Here is a 20,278-nt window from a genome sequence, read left to right as displayed (position 1 = left end):
CCCAAGCACTTTTGCAACAAAGGCAAAAATATATAAAACAACATTTCCATACAACTCATCAGATTTCATGTGACCAGGATTTCCCCAAATGACTAATTTTAAGGTCAAAATGTAATTGCTCACTCTCTCTGTTGTGACTCACTTTGTTTACAAGTATCAAAATGGAAGCGGACATTTGACTCATAAATGTCAGAGGCAATGTTCTGCAGGGCTGGACCCAGATCAGATGATTTTATAATTAGAAGCCAAGGTGTCATCCTTAATGGACGACAGACTTAAAGCAACATTTTGTAGTATTTGTTTTGCTCTGCAATTTGGCGCCCCTACTGTACAGCCCCAACATGTGCATTTTTGTTACGGTGCATTCAGACCAAGCACAAATTTTGTCCTCCTATTCGCTTTTTGAGTTTTCTCGCTGGACTTCTGCCGTGTCCACACACAATATTATAATGCGAATAAACACAACCCACGATTACTACAGCGATATGAAACCAAAATAAACATTTTGCTGTGATTTAATTGCAATAAACAGATCAAAATCATACAGAATTAACTACAACATGATTGCCATTTTGTAAAACATATGAATTCATGCTTTGTCAGGTCTGTTAGCAAGACAGCAGGACAACAACAACAACTTTTAAAATGTTTGTTTTCTGAATGGAGTTTTGATCGATCAGGCCTGTGCTGCTAACTTGTTCAAAGTACAGTACAATGAAATCAGCTGGAATAAAGTAACAGACACGTCTTTTCTGACCAGCTTCCTAGCTTACCTTTCTCCAACAATCTCCAGTTTTGTCTGTTTTTTATATAATTATTAAGTAGTAGTCCAACAGAGCTCTGGGTGCCCACTGACACTAAAAACAACAGTGGAAGTTGGAAACACACCAAGGCTCGCTGATGAGATGCGCAAGTGACGATAAATCAACATTTTAATCCAAAAAATTAGAGAAAAAAGTTAATTTAATAAAAGTAATTAACTCTGAGCTAGTCCACCTAGGGATGTTTGTTTGTCCAAAAGCTGTAGCGCTGCTCCGGCTCTCCTCCACAGCTCCCCGTCACTCAGCAGTTGTCTGTCATCCAGCGGAGATTCAGTCCCTCGTTCTGCTCGGTCCTCTCCAAACATTACTCTGAAGCCGTTGGAGACTTCCGGACAATCTCAATGCTGATTGGCTATCGCCACACAGCGTCATGCAACTTTGTATTCGCAAGAATTAGAATTTTTCAAGTCAAGTGAATCCCTTTGCGTCGCCGCCAGCGCGTCCTGTGCACTGCCAGACAGGAATTTGCATCTGTCTTTGAAATGACTTTGAATGTAATAGCGCTGTGCACAACACTCGCCTTGTGCTTGGTCTGAATGATGACATTACTTATGATCAAAAACTCGCAGGTCGACAACTTTGCTAACACAGCCAAACATTAAGCAAGTTCGACAACACAATGCATAGCAATGTAGCAGCTCGGCATCTGTCTTGCCGTCCTCTATTTCACAAAGTTTCGCCGACGTCCTTGAGGCTCTTGCTTGGACACTGTCTTTTTCTTGTTTTAGCTTCCTATGTCAAAGTCATCCTCAGTCTCTTCTCCTCTGCCATTAGCTAACATATGTCTATAGAGGCTGCTGAGCCCAGTAATGTTGCCCGCTCGCACGGCTCCTGCACGACACCGGCACAGCTCTCCACCAGTGGTTATTTTATGGTAGAAAAGTTACATAATGTTGCTCGATCACTATCTATAAATCTCGTGTTGACGTTAGTTTACATACAACATAGCACACTTGGTCATCTGTACCATTACTGTAAGTTCTCTCGCGTCAATTGCTGTCCAGCCTTGTTGGTAAGTATCCGGATAATGGATAACGGATGTTCAGGCCAAGACTTGCACTTCTGTGCACCGGTCATTGTTTACCGTCTGATTACCAATCTTGGAACCCATCGGGTATCGTCTGACGATGATTTGAATGCCGATAAAAAAAAAATTTCGATTTCGATTGTACTTACATGTTACAATGTTACAATGTATCCCTACATGCAACCATTCATGTGCAGATATCATACAGATTGGATGGACAGGAATTTAGTGATTGCTTTGATTATTAAAGTCCACCACTCTACCTAACGTGGAAGTGGGTTTCATCGATTATCCCCGAGTCAGGCAGGTTTATCACCATAACAAAAAACTGTGGTCACTATGTGTGTTTTTGTGTGAGCATTATAGGTGTGTGTACATATCTTTGTGTTTGTGTGTCCACTCTCCTGGACATTTGTGATTACTGCCTGCTTTGTGGAGAGGCTTCACTCATTAACTCTCATCACTGCTGATCTTAATGGACCAAACAGAGTAAAAATAGCTAGAGAGAGGGGGCTGCAGCCTTTTAAAGCCAAGCATTGTGCATGTTTGTGTGTGTGTGAGCTCTTCCTTCTAATTGAAAGACTCAAATACATCTGCAGCGACCCATATTCTCATATTTGTATGTATCACTAATCTCTCAATACACAAAAATAAGTAAGCAAAGCTGTTATAACTACAGATTCTAGCGATTTAGTCTGTACAACAACCACAAACATAATCACTACATGTGTGAGAAAAATCCTGAATCACACAAAGAAATGAACACAATATCCATTGAGAAAACACAAGGTGTATTTAGTAGCTGTTCTGGAGCTTTTATGATGAAGGTCATGTATTTTTTTCTGATCGCTCATTTCTCATCCTTGTTGGCTTAAAAGTTGAGGTTCAAAGTTCATTCTTGAACTTTGAAACAGCAGTTGACAAACTATATTACCTCCAGTTCGATGTTTTAGCTGTTGTTTTTTTAATAATGGTGGAGATTGTCTGACAATAAAAAAAGCTATGGTGGAGATAATCCCAGCTGCCATCAGGCGAAAGGCGGGGTACACCCTGGACAGGTCCCCTGTCCATCGCACAGCCATGCCAAACATCATGGATAAATAATTTTTAGAGGACAAACATTGTCATTTTTATTTTCAAAGCTTTCACCATTGTTTATATCGGTTATCATAGCATTATACTGACCAAGGAAATTTCTGCAATGTTGGAACATGGCAACATCTCTTAAAGTTGGCCGGACAGGGCAAGAAACACAAACAATTTAATCAGATTACCCAAACCCCTTTATTTGGAGGTAAATCTAAAAGGAAGAACACACAAAATTATATTAATTATCTCTCACTGCACAGTAAAACTGTGCGCCAGTGGTGTATGAAGAATTCAAACCCTTTAAGTAAATGTACTAATACCTCACTTTAAAAAAAATTAAGTACTGCATTGGAAATGATATATAAGTAAAAGTATGAAAGTATAATCAGGAACATGCACATAAAGTATTACAAGTAAATGTACTCAAAGCAGGAAGAAAAATATCCCCAGTGTTTTTGTATCAGACCAAGCAGAGCCAAGAGCCAATATACTACAAGCCTGTTCACACCATAGCAGTTCAAATGACATATGTGTTCTGCCTTTTTTTAGATTAAAAACAGAAAGTCACCTGTCAGGCTTCCTTTTTCCCTCCTCTGTCTCAGTCTGAGGACTTGATTCATTTCCTGTTTCATTCTCGTTTCCCTGCAGGCACTCGAGTGACGGCTTCATTTCAGGGCTTTTACAGTTCAACTTTGGTGACGTACGGCCGATTGACACGTGGAAGTCACTGTGCATCAGGATCATCAACCTGAAAAACACACACACACACACATAGCCCACATGGTCCGGATGTTGCCCTGTCATACACCAAACCCGCTTCTCTATCCTTGGGCTGAAATGAGCTATTTATGCAAAAAAAAGCACAGAAAGAGTGAACTTTTAAGGATAAGCAGATAAAACACTAAGAATAGTGACAGAAAAGAGGAGAGAAGGAGGGCTGATGGGGAGATAACTTTTTGCTCCAAATGGCTCAACAACTGCTCATCAGGAGGGTTCAGCTACAAACCTGCATTATGTTCAAGTCACCATGGTGCACAAGTCCTGCCTGGGTTTGCTAACACACACACACACACACACACATACGCACAAACACAGAGATGTTGCAGCCAGCTCTAATGACTTTTACAATTAGTAGCAGGTCTGATTGTGTTGGGGATGTGTCTCAGTGCAGCAGCCGATCAATAAATCTGCCAGATAAATGACCCTGAGTTGCTGAGGGAGTGAAAGGCCGCAGCACAGATTAATCAGCGGCAGCCACCCACAGCTCTGACGTTTTACAAAATAGACCATTTAGTTCCATCATCATGACATTTTCTTACATTTTAGGCGTACAGCTGCTGCTCTTCTCTCTTTTATATCAACACATCTGTGTCTCTTCTTCGGCAAAAGATATGTGTAACTTTAAGCCAACAAAATGTACTGCTCCATGAATGGCTTTTATTTGTAGTAATTTGACATTTGACACTGTTTCCAAAATACCACAAACATCTTTGTCACCTCTGTTCTGCGTTTTATTGATATTTATTGGCTGACACATGCGCTGACACAGATATATCTGAAATTGGCTGATTTTGTTACCTCTGTCCAAAGCTAGGCTAGTTGTTCGTTCCTGCTTTCAGTCTTCAGGCTAGGCTGCTGGCTCCAGCTTCATGCTGAGAATACAGCAACGAGAATGGTATTGATCCGTTCATCTAACTCTTGGCAAGAAAACAAATAATGGTTATTCCCAAAATGTCAAACTATTCCTGATAGATGTGTGTTGTCCCACAAGAAACCACCTGAGAATTGGTTCCCTAACTTATTAACATACATACTGTACGTACCCTTTGAAAAAAAAGCATCCTTGTCAGCATGTTTTACTTTTTACTGCTATTTAAAGCTTATTAGGTAACACATTAAATCACTGCATAGTTACAAAGGGCTTCTACATATTTTATGGGCGTAACAGCAGTATGTGAAATGTCGACAAAAAATAGCCTGTGGTCTGTTTGGTCAGTCACAATGTGTGGCTTCATAATAACTGTGTTCATCTCCACCTACTAGGTAAAAGTCTAGTGTTGTTCATGCATTAAAAAGAAATCAGAGAGAGGGTAACAACTGATATTTTCAGGCCAAGAGGTTCAATTGACATGATAATTGTACAGGAACCTATTTGACCGTAACTTATGAGAAGGGTTTAATATCACAAAAGCACAAATACAAGTTTCTTTTTTTATTAGGCAAAACTTTTTAAGGGAAATGTATGCTTGTCCAGGTAGAGGTAGAAATATTTTTTTCACTTACACCTGCAACTGAAAGTAACAAACCTAACCACAAAAATGTAAAGACTAAAACATTAGGACATGCAGAATTTCATGGCTAACAATCCCACACCCGGGGTGATACATCAAATGATTTCCATGCAAGAGCTGACACATGAATGAAAGTTGACTGATAATTACATGCATCATCACAAGAAAACACACACACACACACACACACACACACACACACACACACAGCAACTCAGCTGTAAAAAGAGAGAGACGAGAGACAAATCGTGCAAATGTCAGAGGTAACTATCTAATGTCAGTGATGCTATTTGCAGTTTCCTAACTCCATAAAAAAGTGATGACAGATTCAAGCAATCCTCTTTTGTTTGTTTTGAATGGGTGTTTTCTAAGAGCTCCAGGGCATATTCTCAGTGATGGAAAACAATTTTGTCATGCAAAAGGTATTTCCTTTCTCTCTCTCAGAATTGAAGAAAACTGATCATAAACTGGCTAATGTGCAGACTTGCTTTGTTATGAAAAACATGTGCCACTCACAAGGCGTTATGAATCACTATAAAGTAACACAAAAGCACACTGTGAATGCATGACAACTATTATACTAAGAGAATGATATAGTAAACACAATGTGAAAAACATTTAAGGTTGAATACCTCATCAGGGGGAGACATGCTAAACTTAATGTCATTTTTAGACTTTTGTGTCTTGATGTACTGGAAGAAAGGTTTTGCTTTGTCTCTACAATTATGCTTGAAAAACATTAATAGGTTCAACTACTTAGTATTGCACTTTCACCTGCTTCTCAAGTATTATGGAAAAAGGGATAATAGCACAAGAGGCTATTACTTTTTTATCATTATATCCCTTTTTTATTCAGTGCTTCCCAGCAGTGTATAACGATTAAATTAATGTGACCTGGACCCAGGTGAGTGGCAGAAAATGGATGGATGGATTAACCAATTAAAAGATTATTAAAAATTATTAATTCATTTCAGTTAATTTCATTTTTTGCCCATTATGGGTCTATGAGCTTCCTTGGTACTGTAGCTAACAGAGGCAGTGATTGTTACAGGTCTGATGGTGCCAACTAAAACTCCACAAAGAAGGATTGAACCTCGTCTTGTTTGCTCACAAACACTGTCAAAACAATCCCACTTTTAGTTTACAGGTGTATGACATCTCCTAACAGCCTAACTTTAACTAAAATTGTGGCCTAGAGCAGGCAAGAGATAATTTTTAATTATAATGAAACTGAATTAACAGACAAAGACTTCTCAATTCCTAGCATGGATCAGGCAGCTTCATCGAATCTTTTTATTAGACCATCCTTAGCTGGAAAAAGTCGACGTCCTTGAAGCTTTCAGTCACGTCACTGTTTGTAATACGGGTTTCCCAAACAATTGGTGAGACACTCGTTTTCTCAGACTTGACAAAAAGCCACAAAGCCACAGAAGATATCACATTACATACAACTGTTTTCAAAGGCTGAGTGCAACTTTTTGTAAACTTGGTGGAGCTCCCCATTTACACTTCAAGTTATTTAATACTATAAAGTCATCATAAATCATTTTGTGAATTTCAAACTGCTGTGAAATTTTAATCACTCAAGCTTTGGTGTGAATCCGTCCGTAAGTGCTGCTTGGCCAGAGAACAATGAAACCATTTCCTTATTTTAAGTTTCTGTTGAGTTCTATTTATTATAAATATTGTTTATTCATCATTTTATGTATTTATTTGACTAATTAATGAAAGTGAAATTGTGTAGTTTCTGTGGTTTAACAGAATATGATATCGGTAGCAGCTGCAGTATACAGACATTATTTACTGTATTGTTAGTACTAAAAACACTTTTAGCTCTTTTATTGAATTTCAAAAAAAGGTTGTGAGATACAAAACCAGAAATCCATAGCAGGGAGAGACTCCATCTCCGATTAGCAGATGAGGAGTTTGAGAGGGAGGAAACGATGCTGCCCTCTGGTGAAGAAAAACAAGGCCTTGGTTTTGCCAAACACCAAAACATTTAGTTTTCATTTGCAAAACAACAAATTAAAGCTCCAAAAGGTTGTTCACTTTATACAATAATACAAATCAAAAGGATTGTGTCCAAAAGAAAAGCACTTTTACAAAATGCTCAGCCTATTGACAACCTTCTTTTTCAACATAGTGAATCATAACTTAAAACCACAAGTCATTTATTGGTGAAAAACTAAATTAACAAAATATTTTAGACTGTTTACTGCTCCATATCTCACTCGTCATTTACATCAGTCATCCTGTAATGTCCTCCCTCGTCAGACACCTTACATACTGTGAAAATGTTTGTGATGAATGCAACCTTGACATGACTACAGTGATGCTGACTATGATCATAACCATAACATGCACATGAAATTTGAGTTTGTAAAACACCACACTAAAGTCTTGCTTTCATAAAGCAGAGACTATTTGGGTACTGTTGGATGGGCTTGGAGTCTCTCCAGTCAATGCAGTCCAGTTGTTCCTCACATTGTCTAGCATGCCACTGCAACAAAGACCAGATTGTCCCACCTAAACGCAGCTGCTATCACACTCTTTGCTTCCATCTTTTAGCGAACGCCAGGTAACAACCAGTGTGTCCCTTCACATGTGACTTCCTATTGATTGTAGAGTCCAGCCTTTTTTGTAGTGTGTAAAACAACCAGAAAATCATTCAAAGCAAAATGAAGGCTAGTCTTGTCCACAGCTGGCAGAACTGCATCAAGTTAATGGCATGATTACAAGAATGTGTTGGAAATAAAGCAAGGAAATCAAACAAACTTGCTGTATTCAACTGTATTTTAATTTCCAATTAATTTTTCCCAGCTATATAAACTTGGCACAAAGTCTATACCATTTTAGATCTGAAATTTACAGATTTTTTTTAAACAGTTGTAGCATAGCACTACAGAGATTTGTCACTTTGGTAAAATGAAACTCCTCATGTACTGATAAAAGTGACTGGTGGATGCAGAAGCCATTTTCACTGGTTAAAGTGAAGTTGAGCCTGCACTCAGCTCAGGATAAAAGTAATGTCAAAGAACCACAAAAATCACAAGATAAGTTTTATGAAACGTATATTTACAGGAAATACAAATACAGTAAATATGCACATGTATATACACCAACATTTATTTAAAAGAACAAATACAAAACTATTTAAAAAAAAGTGACAATATATATACACACGCACATCCATTTCATTTTAAAACATAATAAAACTGTACAATTCAAAGCGTAACAGCGTGCATTTCTTTCTTATCTTGACACTAGATGCGTTTGTCGCTCGCAGACGACAACAGTTTTAGCCGGATGACACTTTCTGGTTGATTGTCCCAGTAGTGTTTCAAACAAGTGCTTCAGTCAGTTGATTTTGTAAGTAGAGCCAGAGTTCAGCACATTACAGAGCAGAGATGTCTAAAAAGCCGTCCGAGCTTTTGGGTCAGGGAGACCCAATGGAACAGCTGCCAGTGTAGAGAAAGAGGACCTGCCCATTTAAAAACAGTCAGTGATTAAAACCTCAGTAAAGCTCTGTCACAAGCGCCTGATGTTCCTCTTGCTGCGAGCGCTGCCTGGGACGATCAGGGTGGTCTTGGAGGAGAGTCGGGGTTGCACCACTCTGCAGGGGGTCGAGCCGTGGAAGGCCTCCTGGCAGTGGGTGCAGAAGTCAAAGAGACAGCTGAGGCGCGTGCAAGTGGCCCTCTGAACCTCAGGCAAATGTGTTGCTGGTGAACCACAAAGCTTGCAGTGACGTAGAGACTGGTGCTGTTTCAGAGTGCTGGCGGCCTGGACAGAAGGCAGAACAAAGCACATGCACGTTTGTTAAAGCTAGAGTCCAAAGGACAAAATGTACATTAACGCATTTTCTCATTGTGTAAATCTGATTTCCTCACCATCATAAACATCAGTAATATCAAACCACAACTCCTGTTAGCAGGTTTACACTGCGTGACACACCTATGTCTTTATATTGGGCTACGACCATCGGTCGAGTAATAGATTGACATGAAAACCAGTCAGATATTAAAAATAATTTTAATTTATAAACGAACGCTCACCTGCACATATTCATCAAAGCGTGTATGTAGGGGAGCCTTCTGAGAGCAAGCCGTCCGCCTGTTGACCCTGCATGTTGGGGTGGATGAGGAAGAGGAGGGAGTGCTTGAGGAGGCCAGGGTCTGCATGCAGGACAGCACCACCCTGGACACACCTACATCTCTTGTCAGACCGCAGCCGCTTTGTCTCAGAGAGCTCCTTGACTCCTAAAACAGAATAAAGCAGTAACACATTAGAACATGAAAGGCACACTGATTTATGTCACAATTGTCTTTGGCATTGGATGCTCTAATACTCAAATTCCAAGCAGGATTATCAAACTTTCATTCTTTCTTAAAATGAAAATGCACACAGGTATTAAGAGCGTCATAGTTGCCACAGTTGGAGGAATTCAAGTGTTCCTGGCTTGAATTGTCTACATGTGGAACACAAGATAATAAAGATAAAACAAAAGCCAAACCTTAAATTTAAGTGACTAGAGTTAGACATGTGTGGCTGAATTGAGTTTAGGAGTGTCTGAAGCTAAGAACAACATGAGGAGGTTTTTCTGGTGTATAGTAAAAACCAGTGTAATTCCCAGTGTTGTTTCATGTATGTGAAATTACACAGTGCATGTAAAGATCAGACACAGTATCCTCAATCAATATGTATGAAGGGTGTGGAGGCATAAAGAGTTTAATGCTTGACAAGAAACTGACCGATGGCCAGGGGCATCATAATGCCAAAATATTGCAGCACTCGGCTTTTGTTTGATGGAGAGAGTACACTTGTATAGGTAAGCGTGCGTTTCCTCACCCATAATGACTGCTCGGCTCTTTCACACCTGCTCAGAGATGCTGCATCTTCACAGATGACCCTCCTCCATGTCTTGCTCACTTTCTTACAGCTGTGGGGTGAGAAAAAAATGAACACATGATTAATACAGACATGAAGATAATCCTGACAAGTATTTACATTAAATTTTCATCTAAACTTTTAAGCAGACTGATCCCTTGGTGAGTATGATCCCTCTCTCCACCACAGTGAAGCATTATACTTTACCTAATTAGGTCCATATCTCCCAGCAGGGCCAGGATGTTGGACAGGATGATTTTCATGTTCCTGCAGAGCAGTGATGAAAACATGTCAATGTACTCCAAGCCCATCTGGCCTCCGATCACCCGATCCAAAAGATGATCCTCAGCGACCTTTGTGACAATGTTCCAGTCATACCTGAGACACAGGGAAACATAAATTCAATTAATATTTTGCAGTCACGCAAGTGTAAATGTATTTAGTACGACCGAAACAAGGAATCAAACTAGAACTTGGTTGTGGCGGAGCTACAGTGCTGAGAGTTATCCAGTGAAATGAGACCCCAGAGTTGTCTCAGGTATGTTAATGTCTGCAAGTGTCCACTCTGGTAGGAACTTTTTACAAGGGAAATAGTGAATGTGGGTGGTTAAGTTTTCTGCCCTAAACCTTAATATGGTTTCATAAAATTATTCCCACTCCCTTTGGTACTGTAATGATATCCCACAGGCAGAAAGACACTCCACTGATGGTGACCTAAGCTGACATATGAATGCAACATTTTACAACAGGAAAAAAAGAACACATTCTGTAACCAGCAAAAAAATAATAATAACACAATAGGAGAATGTAATCCTACCTTTTATTTTTTTGATAGTCTTTTTCAAGCTCTTTACACACAGCCCGCTGGAAATTCAGTATAGGCAGGTTGGGGTCGTTTTGATGCTGAGATGGGGTGGATGACAGAGAGTATGCTGCTGTTCTCCTCCTAATACGACCCACTGGAGTGAAAGCTGCCACCAGGGATACTGGATGGCTAGAGTTTGTCCTCCCATGACATTTGGAGGGAGAATTCTTGGGTGATATCAACTTTTCTTGATGTGCAGCAGCAGAAGGCTGCAGGGGTGCTGTGGGTTTTCCCTGGATTTGGTCATTCTCTTCATCCCCGTGGTGATCATCAATCTGACTATTGTGCAAAGACAGATAGCCACTGTCCTCAAACACGTCATCCAGAGTCCGGTCAGGCTCCCTGCTGTTGCTGTATTCCTTGTTATTGACTGCTTTGGTGCTGTTGTTGACAGAGAACAACACCGTAGTCCCTCCAGCAGGTGGGCACTTAGGTTTGAGGGGGGTTGGCTCTTTCCCTGGGGAAGATTTGAGGTGCAGCACCCTGGACTCTGCAGCAGAGCTCTTCTCCATTTTGTTGGCCCTGGTCGCCTCGTAGCGAGGGCATTTCATGATGACTTTCGTACAGTGAAACATAAACAATGTAACGTAGATTTCTGGATAAAAGGAGACATGTCGATAGGTTATGTTTTAGTTTTAAAATACTGAATGTGACTGTCAGGCAGCATGGCATCGCTCATCCAAGCCAACGTAACGTTAACGTAACTCTTTTTGTAAGCAAGCTAGCTTAACGTTAACTTACTATAATCTAAAGTTTTCATGATATGAAATACAGAAGTAACAAGACTACACTACTATTAAACATGTTAACATAAACTATAACCACAGTTAAAAACTTCCGCCAAAAAAATCAAAATTTAAATTCATTTTGGCGCGATGCAGAATTGGCGGTGGCAGTGACGTGAAAGTACCTCAGACGTGCAACTTCGGTTTGCAACCTTTTAATGCATACGTAACATTAAGTTAGTGCTTTTTTGCTAAAACTCCCTTTGTGATAAGATATGTTGTAACGTTAACATTAACGGGCGAATGCTCCATGCAAACCTGACCTGCATTTAACGCTAACTTTACCCGCGTAACTTACGGTGCGCACAGTAACTTAAGTTAACTTGTGACTAAAAAGCTAGCCAAATTAAAGTTAATAGCTCGTATTCAGCCACATAACGTCACATAACTCAAAACTATGCTGAAACCCAACATAGTTTAGGTTCGTATTGTTAGTCGGCGTTTAAATCCCAAAGCCAGTTGATCGACTTACAGCTACTAACGTTACCGTTAACTTGCTAACGTTGCTGAGATGATAAAATCTGTACATCAACATTAGCAGTTCGGAGGCTGGAGCTGATAAAGTGAAGCTTCTTACCTCACGCTTGTTGATATCGTTATCCAAAGAAGACTCTTGCTTCCCTCGTTTTAACCGCCGAGCTAACTTTCGGCTCACTGGCTCTACCCGAATAAAAAGCTCCAAAGTAAAATTCCGCCAGTTGCTGCCTCTTATTTGAAATCCGTGCGCATAAGGCGATAACCTATCGCAGCGAAGGAGGTTGTCGACCCTTTAAACCATCAACCAATGGGAGCTGAGAATTGAACTGCTGGGGTAGTGACGTCAGCGCGCAGTCGACGTGGTTCCACTGGTATTGTCCCCCGATCAGAAACCCGGATGAAAATAATCTTTCCACAGTCGGTTACAGTCATACAGACTATGGTTACAGTGCTTACAGTACGGTAAATATCTGTAAACCTCTGTAAAATTGCAGAGGGAGTTCATGATAAATTTACATAAATGTCTTCACAACCTTCAGGTAGCAAGTGTATATTTATGTTGAGTTTCAAATAGTACACACTTTTCACTATGCATTAGTTTAACCTTCCTTAAAGCGGCTATCCTTGATATTTTTATACTAATAAAATCAAACGATAATGTGGAACAGTGTAAAAGGGGTTACTCCTAGTTATGAACCTACATTGATTTATGATTTCAAGTCCAGTGTCCAGTTAGTAACTTACAGGTTTAACATTGTTGCAAATATTGTATTATGAAATGTTAAGTTAAAAAAACTTCTACATAATGTCTCATCGACTTCTTTAAGCCTCTGAAAAGGCAGACATGTCCATAGTTGCTTTGATGTAAATGATAGCAGATAATGTGTAAGGTATAACAACAACACAAATAGCACAGTGTCATTACTCAGGTTGCATCACACAAGAATCCAAGACGGTCATTTAGCCTTGTTGAGGTTATTTTGTACGGAAAGTACAAAACAAGAGCCTGGAAAATCTTTTTTCTTTCAATTTTGTCAGGAATCCCAGTGTTTGACACAAAAGAGCTAAAGAACTGGTCATTCACAGGACAGTTCACACCCTTGCATGGAATGTGTGAAGTGGCTCTTTCATTGAAACCAGACTGGGGGGAAGTTGGTGAATGTGGCAATTTAGTTTAGATACAGTACCTCATTTGTTTCACTTTAAACTTTTTACTTTATTTTATGGTCTATGTTGTGCATTGCAGGTAAACAACAGCCAGGCTACTACTTTATTAAAATGTTGCCAGTATTATGATGTTTAATGAACAACACAGCTGAAATAGGGAGACAAAAAAGTAGTTGAAAAGGGAAATGAGAAAACTATTTGCGGCCAGTGACAGACAGAAACAAAGAAGATGTATGTAGAGGTGGGGAGGGTGCACCTCCTCAGTCCTGATGCTTATAATCTTTGCATACTGGAGTGCATAATGCTAATTTGAGCAATTTAGTGAATTCACACAGTCATTTCAATTACAACTACAGGACAGCACACGCAAAGTGGGCAACTGCCCCCGAAAGGTTCACTCCCTGGTGTTTGGTCCAAAACATCAAGGCATCATTCCCTTTTCCCACACACCCTGTAAATGATGCTCTGTAAATTTATTAAATAAATATTTACAATGTAATTTATGACCCTATCTTTTTATTTTCTTTATCTTCACCTCAGTATTTACTTATATTTAACAATCAGAATCTACTTTGTTTTTTTGTGCAAAATGGTGTTGTAATTTTTAAAACCAGTCTATGGTCATCATGTTTTGGAACAATCTGTAGCCTGCTGTAATTTTGTCTGCAGAAGAAGATGTCTTGTTCACCGCGCATGCGTGCCACATTCAATATGTCTGCGCCCTACAGCAAGGTGGTAAAGGAACAATATTTTTATAACAAGCATTAACAAGACGTTGCTAGGAAGTTTGTAGACAACGTATGACTGAAACGTGTGTCATTATAGCCACATCGATGTTTCCGACAACAGCAAAAACCTAAAGGAGGCACTTGACAGTTTGTTATTTGACTTAAGGATCACATATAGTGAGTTCATTACTTTCTGAAATTCTCTTATATTGTTTTGTAGGTTGAAATCCAGCCCTTAGTCGAAACAACACAGACTGGCAGTCCACTTAGTTCACAGGCTTTTAAAACTCCAAATTATATATTCAGGCTGGCGTTGTGGTTGTTGTGTTCCGCAGAAATGCGGTTGTTGGCGACTGCTTGTTGTAATACATGCACGCCGAATTCAAGAATGTTTTCTTCTGATACGGAATATCTCTTAATATAGCAAATACACGGGAAAATATTTTTGTTAGAAATAAAAACATATAAAATTCAAAAACTTTTGAATGAAATTCGGTGTGTTCCTTCCAGACTAGAGGAGCATGCGCCAAAGCTATATAGCTAAAGTTATATTGGCATTTGTTTGTTCTGCCACACAGTGAATCTTCCAAACAAATCTGCTAATACAATGGCTTACAGAAGAGCTGTAAACCTTCTTCCGAGTGGAAATGGGTGTGTCTTTAGTCTGTGGATACCTCGTTTTCAAAAATTACCAAATGTCATCAGCCAAGCTGTCAGATTTTATGAACACACCAATAATAACTGTGGCAAAACTACAAGAACTCTTTATACTGGTACACCATTAATGGCAGCCAAGTTGCTGTCAGTGGATGAACTTTTTGCCAAGAGTTCTCTGCAGGAATACTTCAAGAAGATAGAGGCAGAGTACAGTGAATGTTTGAAAACAGTCAACAGTAATTTGACGGAGGAGCAGTGCAGTGAGGACGAACTGAGGGCCAAGAGGACCAAAGTGTCCCAGCTTGCTCCCCTTATCCAGAGCATCAGAGAGCTGGACACCAAACAAAAAGAGATTGCTGAGACCGAGAAGCTCCTAAAAGGTGAGATGGGAAAATTTTATGGAAAATTCTATTAAAAAACAGTTTGGATAAGAAAAGCAAACCGATGGGAATAACCGTTTTAGGCTAACACAGTACTTTAAATACCTCACAAAGGAAGGTACTACACACTGATGCAACAAAACAGTCAAGTACACTCAGAGATATTTAAGGAATGGATACCACAGTATTGTAGATAAATTTATATTGTGCCAATGTATAAGTCGTCATATCGCACACAACCCTAGCTCACTGTATGTTTTTGTTTTCCCTCAAAGATGAAGATCCAGCCCTGCGAGAACTGGCGGAGCTGGAAAGAGAAGACTGTCTGCAAGATATTCAAGAGTTTAGACAAAAGGTAGAACTGTGATACATAATTTTTGTGACAAGCTGCTGCAGTATAAAGTAACAGAACCGAAAGAAAGGCCTTTGATGTAGCAAATTTCCAGCAGAACTAATGTTAAACCATGGACTAACTATAGCTGTTAGTGTTTTTTGTTGCTTGTTGCACTTTAGATATTCAGTTATTCACACATCACATCTATCTTGTTTACTTTTCTGTCAAATCAACCTGCTTCACCATTCAGATCCTGGGTCTGTTGATCCCTGAGGAGGAGGTGGATTTGAGCGACCTTGTCCTTGAGGTTACAGCTGGTGTCGGGGGTCAGGAGGCCATGCTGTTCACTGCTGAGGTATGGGAATTCTTACCTATTGTATTTATTATTTCTTCTTGAGATTATGGACTTCTTAAAACAACGCCTGAACAATAAAAGTAGCAACATATTTTCTTAGAGCAAATACATTTCAAAATTATAGGGTAGACACAAATAGAAAATTGGGATCCATGTAAATTGGTAATTGCAACAAACCAGTAAGAAATATTTTGTATTTTTCCATGTGACAGTACAGTACATCATAGGAACCTCAGATTGAATAAAGAAGGACTGAAGAAGTGGCGAGGAGAGAGGGGTCATAATGAAGCAAACAAACCCTACAACAGTTTTCTTTGTATTCATATACTGACTTGTAAAACCTCCTTTGCTTTGAAGGTGTTTGATATGTACCAGGGCTACGCTCAACACCACGGCTGGTCCTTCGACATCCTGGAGCACATGACCAGCGAAATAGGTCAGTTCACTCTTTTTTTCACTATTTTATATATATATATATATATATATATACACAAACATACAGAGTAACAGCTGTTAACAGTAACTCAAATCTGCAGCATAGTTCATACATTTAACTGATGAACCTGAGAATTATACAGAGCCATGCTGTCCGTCTTCATGATCAAATGATCAGTTTTTGATTTGCGAAGCCTCTTTCTCTCTCTATCTATCTCTCACTCTCTGTATGGGTAGTACAGTACGTGTAGACATTGTTAAAATAATACTCTGCCAAACTGAAAACAATGAGAGCAAGCTCTAGTTACCAGATATATTTCATAATCTAGATCTGTGACCAAATCACACATCCTGTTGTACTGATGTGTCACTGTACAGTGGCAGTTACCTTATGAACTCTATCAGTAGCTGGCTGGTTTGAACTGTCTGGGTCTGTCTCACCATATCACCCTGATGTCTTTGGTTAGTTTGATTCAGTTGGAGACACTAAACCTCCTGAAATACCCAAATGTCATTGCATATGATAGAGCCGACCTGCCTTGCCTTAATCAGGGTTGGAAATGAGTTTTTCCCCCCTGTATTATAGACATACATATTAATGATGACCTGTTTCCTACCACAAATACTAGTGCACTACACATATATATTACAGTAAAAACAAGGAGAAAGTCATTATAAGTTTAAGTTAGTTATTTTTCCTGAGTTCAGTGGGTGCTGCAGCCCCCTAAGCATGGGGAGTGATAGTGGACACATTTTTTCAGTTTCAATTTGTGACTGAAAGTAGGATGGGATGACAAAAAATGTAAACCCCCGCTCTTTTACATTATGACTACTACAACTACTACTACCCCACATCAAACACAAGGGGGAGCCCTTCCTATGCCACAGACCTGTGGAGCTATGCCCACGTTTAATGTCAGAAAAAGGGACAGCAAAGGCAAAGTTATTTTTATAGGGAAGGTTAAGATTTAATATACATTATTAAAGTTCCTCTCTTTGAAATGAAAATTTGAAAGAACCCCCTGTCATTGCCACCAGTTGTGAGTAACATTCTAGTATTGGTGCTTATTGCTCACCTACAACCAGGTGGACTACGTCATGCCTCAGCCAGCATCAGCGGCCCTCAGAGCTACAAGAGGATGAAGTTTGAGGCTGGAGTCCATCGAGTTCAGAGGGTTCCCAAGACTGAAAAACAGGGCAGAATGCACACCAGCACCATGACTGTGGCTGTACTGCCCCAACCCACTGAGGTACAGCTTGATGGGTAGACGGCATAAACACAAACAGCGTGTTCATCTCTGTTGTTTTCCTTCTTGTTTCTCCATTTCTCATTGGTTTTTAACACACTGGTTTATGCAGGTAGGAAGTGTAGGAACTGTTAATTTAGATCTAGTTTGTGTGTTCCGGTCAGATCTCTTTCACAATAAATCCGAAGGACCTGAGGATAGACACTAAGAGAGCGAGTGGAGCTGGAGGTCAACATGTCAACACCACAGACAGTGCAGTCAGAATAGTGCATCTGCCTACAGGTAATAACTGTAATCTCCTTGTGTTGTAATAGATGGAACATATGTAACAGTTTAGCTATATATATAGAAATATTGTACATATGGTACCAAATTTATCCACTGACACTGGGCACCACAGTGCTTTTAACAAATGTACTTGATACAGTGTGAAAAGGGGCCTTTTGACATGACATATCCATTTATAATTGGGATTTCTAATTTTAGATTTCTCCACCCCTGGAAATGCAACTTCCTCCTTATCCCAGGACATTTCCTGAAAGTTTAGGTTTGAAATAATAACGTGTTTGTATTTATAAACCTAGGAAACAGCTAGAGACAGGAAGTTTGTCACAATTACATAAAAGCCCTCAATACCATATCTGAACTGAACTCCTCACTTGATGTTGCATATATCTGAGTCAGTGTTTTGGCAAAAAACAAAACATGTCAGAGGTGTTGTTTTAGTTATATGGGCACGAGTTATAAGAATGTTGTTCCTTCCCAAAATGAGGTTCTATTGCTGTAAGTAGTTTTTGGAACAGTCATATTCTCTAAAGAGTAGGCATGAAATGAGTACAAGTTAATGGGATGTCCACATAAGAATAGTACTTTAGTGTGTGTGTGTGTGTGTGTGTGTTAGGTGTGGTTGCAGAGTGCCAGCAGGAACGGTCCCAGCTGAAGAACAGAGAGAAAGCCATGAAGGCTCTGAGAGCAAAGCTGTACAGCATGAAGTTAGAGGAGGAGACCAGCAAACGCTACAACCAGCGTAAAATACAGGTGAGATACAGACAGTATAATATAAAATACAGGTGTGCCAAGTGATGTTTCTTTAGAAAATATTGATAAATTTATTATATTATAATTAACTGAATAATAATAAATTTTATTAACTAGCCAAAGAAGTAAATGAATACTTTATAAAAAGCTCCACACATGTGATTTTGTATATTGTAAATATAAAAAGAGCTGGAAAGAATAAACAATGCAAAATAAAGGTAGAACATATAGTACAAATAGAAAACTTACAGAGCATGGGAACATTAATATGTTTAATGTGCATTTTAACACAAACCAATGCTCAGATCAAAACTTTACTCATTCTTCATCTTCCCCCTCTTCTTTCTCCTCCTCCAGATTGGCACTAGAGGCAGATCAGAGAAGATTCGAACCTACAACTTCGCCCAGGACCGTATAACAGACCACCGGATCGGCATGACAGTGCACGACATCAAGAGCTTCCTGCTTGGAGAGGATCTGCTGGATGAGATGAACTCCTCGCTGCAGGAGTTCTCTAACCAGGAGACGCTCATGGAACTGCTGGGAGAAAACGACCAGGAGGGCTCATGAGCTTGTTGCTACATGTTTTAGCAAAGCACTAAAACGGTAATATTGGCCATTCCTACTCTGTTTCTGCAGGAAAAACTGAGTGAAAGGACTTTCATGGATTATGAGGGGGACCAAGGCTGAATGCTTCTGCCCATCAAATGTAAAAAACAAAACACAGACATTTTAACTTCCATACTCATGTCGAGGAGTAACAATCAATGTCAGCACAAACATAAAAGTGGCTAATTAAATGACTCAACTATGGAGTGATTATAAAGACTTGTACTTCAACATGAGCTGTAATAAAAGTGACTCATTCAGAGTTTCTGGTCACACTCAGTGCCTCTCAGATGCTAGAAGGTTTCTAAGGTTGCTCTGATGCTCTGCTGTTTATTTAACATATACTGAGCTGGACAGACTTTGCAAATGTTGTTTTTTCACTGTCAGTAACAGTATGTGTTCTGTTAATTAATTATTCATTTAAAATCAGTGTTGTATATGCTGCCGTAACTTCAAGAGCTACAAACTCATGTACGCTCTATGGCTAAACGTATGTGGACACTGGAACAAAGTGGACAGCCACACATCCCACTCACATGTGATTGTTTGACATCTCATTCAAAAACAATCTGCTGCTATGACAGCCTCCCACTCCTCTGGTTTCAGGATGTCCACAAGATTTAGGAACCTGGCTGCAGGGATTTGCTCAACTCAGCCGCAAGAGCAGTAGTGAGGTTGGGCGCTGATGTTGGGTGATAAGGCCTGGATCGCAGTTAGAACTCCAGTTCATCCCAAAGGTGTTGGATGGGGTTGATGGTGGCTCTGTGCTGACAAGTCAAGTTCTCCCACGCATCCTGGTATCTTAAGTCCATGTAAAAGCACAAATTGGCAAGTAGAAACAGGAAAGGGCAAAATATGCTAATGTATAAAGTATCATGTATGGCTGCAGCTAATTAAAATAAATATTGAATGATAGATTAATTGACACATTATTTTCTTGAATAATTGTTTGGTCTTTAAATTGTTTGTTTTCCCTAACAAAAGCCCACAACCCAAAGGCTTTCAGTTTACTGTTGTTGAAGACAAATAAAACCAGTAAATTTTCCCACATGAGAAGTTGCATCTTGGCTTAAAATAATGACATAAATG

At 39.6% G+C, this 20,278-nt stretch overlaps 2 protein-coding genes across 2 annotated transcripts; one reads left to right on the top strand and one right to left on the bottom strand.

Annotated features, from left to right (window-relative positions):
- Positions 1 to 8,277: 8,277 nt before the first annotated feature.
- Positions 8,278 to 12,484, bottom strand: fbxo5 (F-box protein 5). Its single transcript, XM_038737962.1, has 6 exons — positions 12,340 to 12,484; positions 10,930 to 11,572; positions 10,320 to 10,490; positions 10,074 to 10,164; positions 9,281 to 9,484; positions 8,278 to 9,008 (listed from the first exon to the last, which is right to left on the bottom strand). The coding sequence occupies exons 2-6, from the start codon at positions 11,550 to 11,552 to the stop codon at positions 8,757 to 8,759; spliced, it is 1,341 nt and encodes a 446-aa protein (XP_038593890.1). The 5' UTR covers positions 11,553 to 11,572; positions 12,340 to 12,484; the 3' UTR covers positions 8,278 to 8,756.
- A 1,625-nt stretch (positions 12,485 to 14,109) lies between these two features.
- On the top strand, positions 14,110 to 20,114 carry mtrf1l (mitochondrial translational release factor 1-like). Its single transcript, XM_038736936.1, has 8 exons — positions 14,110 to 15,171; positions 15,447 to 15,526; positions 15,756 to 15,860; positions 16,218 to 16,296; positions 17,382 to 17,545; positions 17,707 to 17,824; positions 18,444 to 18,580; positions 18,938 to 20,114. Exons 1-8 carry the CDS (start codon positions 14,742 to 14,744, stop codon positions 19,148 to 19,150), a joined length of 1,326 nt encoding a protein of 441 aa, XP_038592864.1. The 5' UTR covers positions 14,110 to 14,741; the 3' UTR covers positions 19,151 to 20,114.
- Positions 20,115 to 20,278: the final 164 nt, after the last annotated feature.

The sequence above is a fragment of the Micropterus salmoides genome, unplaced genomic scaffold, assembly GCF_014851395.1.
Source record: "Micropterus salmoides isolate LMB-PRFRI ecotype aquatic unplaced genomic scaffold, ASM1485139v1 Ms_hic_scaffold_22, whole genome shotgun sequence".
Lineage (NCBI taxonomy): Eukaryota > Metazoa > Chordata > Actinopteri > Centrarchiformes > Centrarchidae > Micropterus > Micropterus salmoides.
The sequence above is the reverse complement of the archived record's forward strand: the minus strand, read 5'-3'. Positions and strand labels throughout refer to the sequence as shown.

Coding starts and splice junctions, on each gene's coding strand:
- fbxo5 (XM_038737962.1), bottom strand. CDS start 11,552: ATGTTTCACTGTACGAAAGTCATCATGAAATGCCCTCGCTACGAGGCG. Junction 10,491..10,929: donor GACTATCAAAAAAATAAAAG/GTAGGATTACAT, acceptor CCTGTGTCTCAG/GTATGACTGGAACATTGTCA. Junction 10,165..10,319: donor GGAGATATGGACCTAATTAG/GTAAAGTATAAT, acceptor CTCACCCCACAG/CTGTAAGAAAGTGAGCAAGA.
- mtrf1l (XM_038736936.1), top strand. CDS start 14,742: ATGGCTTACAGAAGAGCTGTAAACCTTCTTCCGAGTGGAAATGGGTGT. Junction 15,861..16,217: donor CCATGCTGTTCACTGCTGAG/GTATGGGAATTC, acceptor TTTGCTTTGAAG/GTGTTTGATATGTACCAGGG. Junction 16,297..17,381: donor GCACATGACCAGCGAAATAG/GTCAGTTCACTC, acceptor ACCTACAACCAG/GTGGACTACGTCATGCCTCA.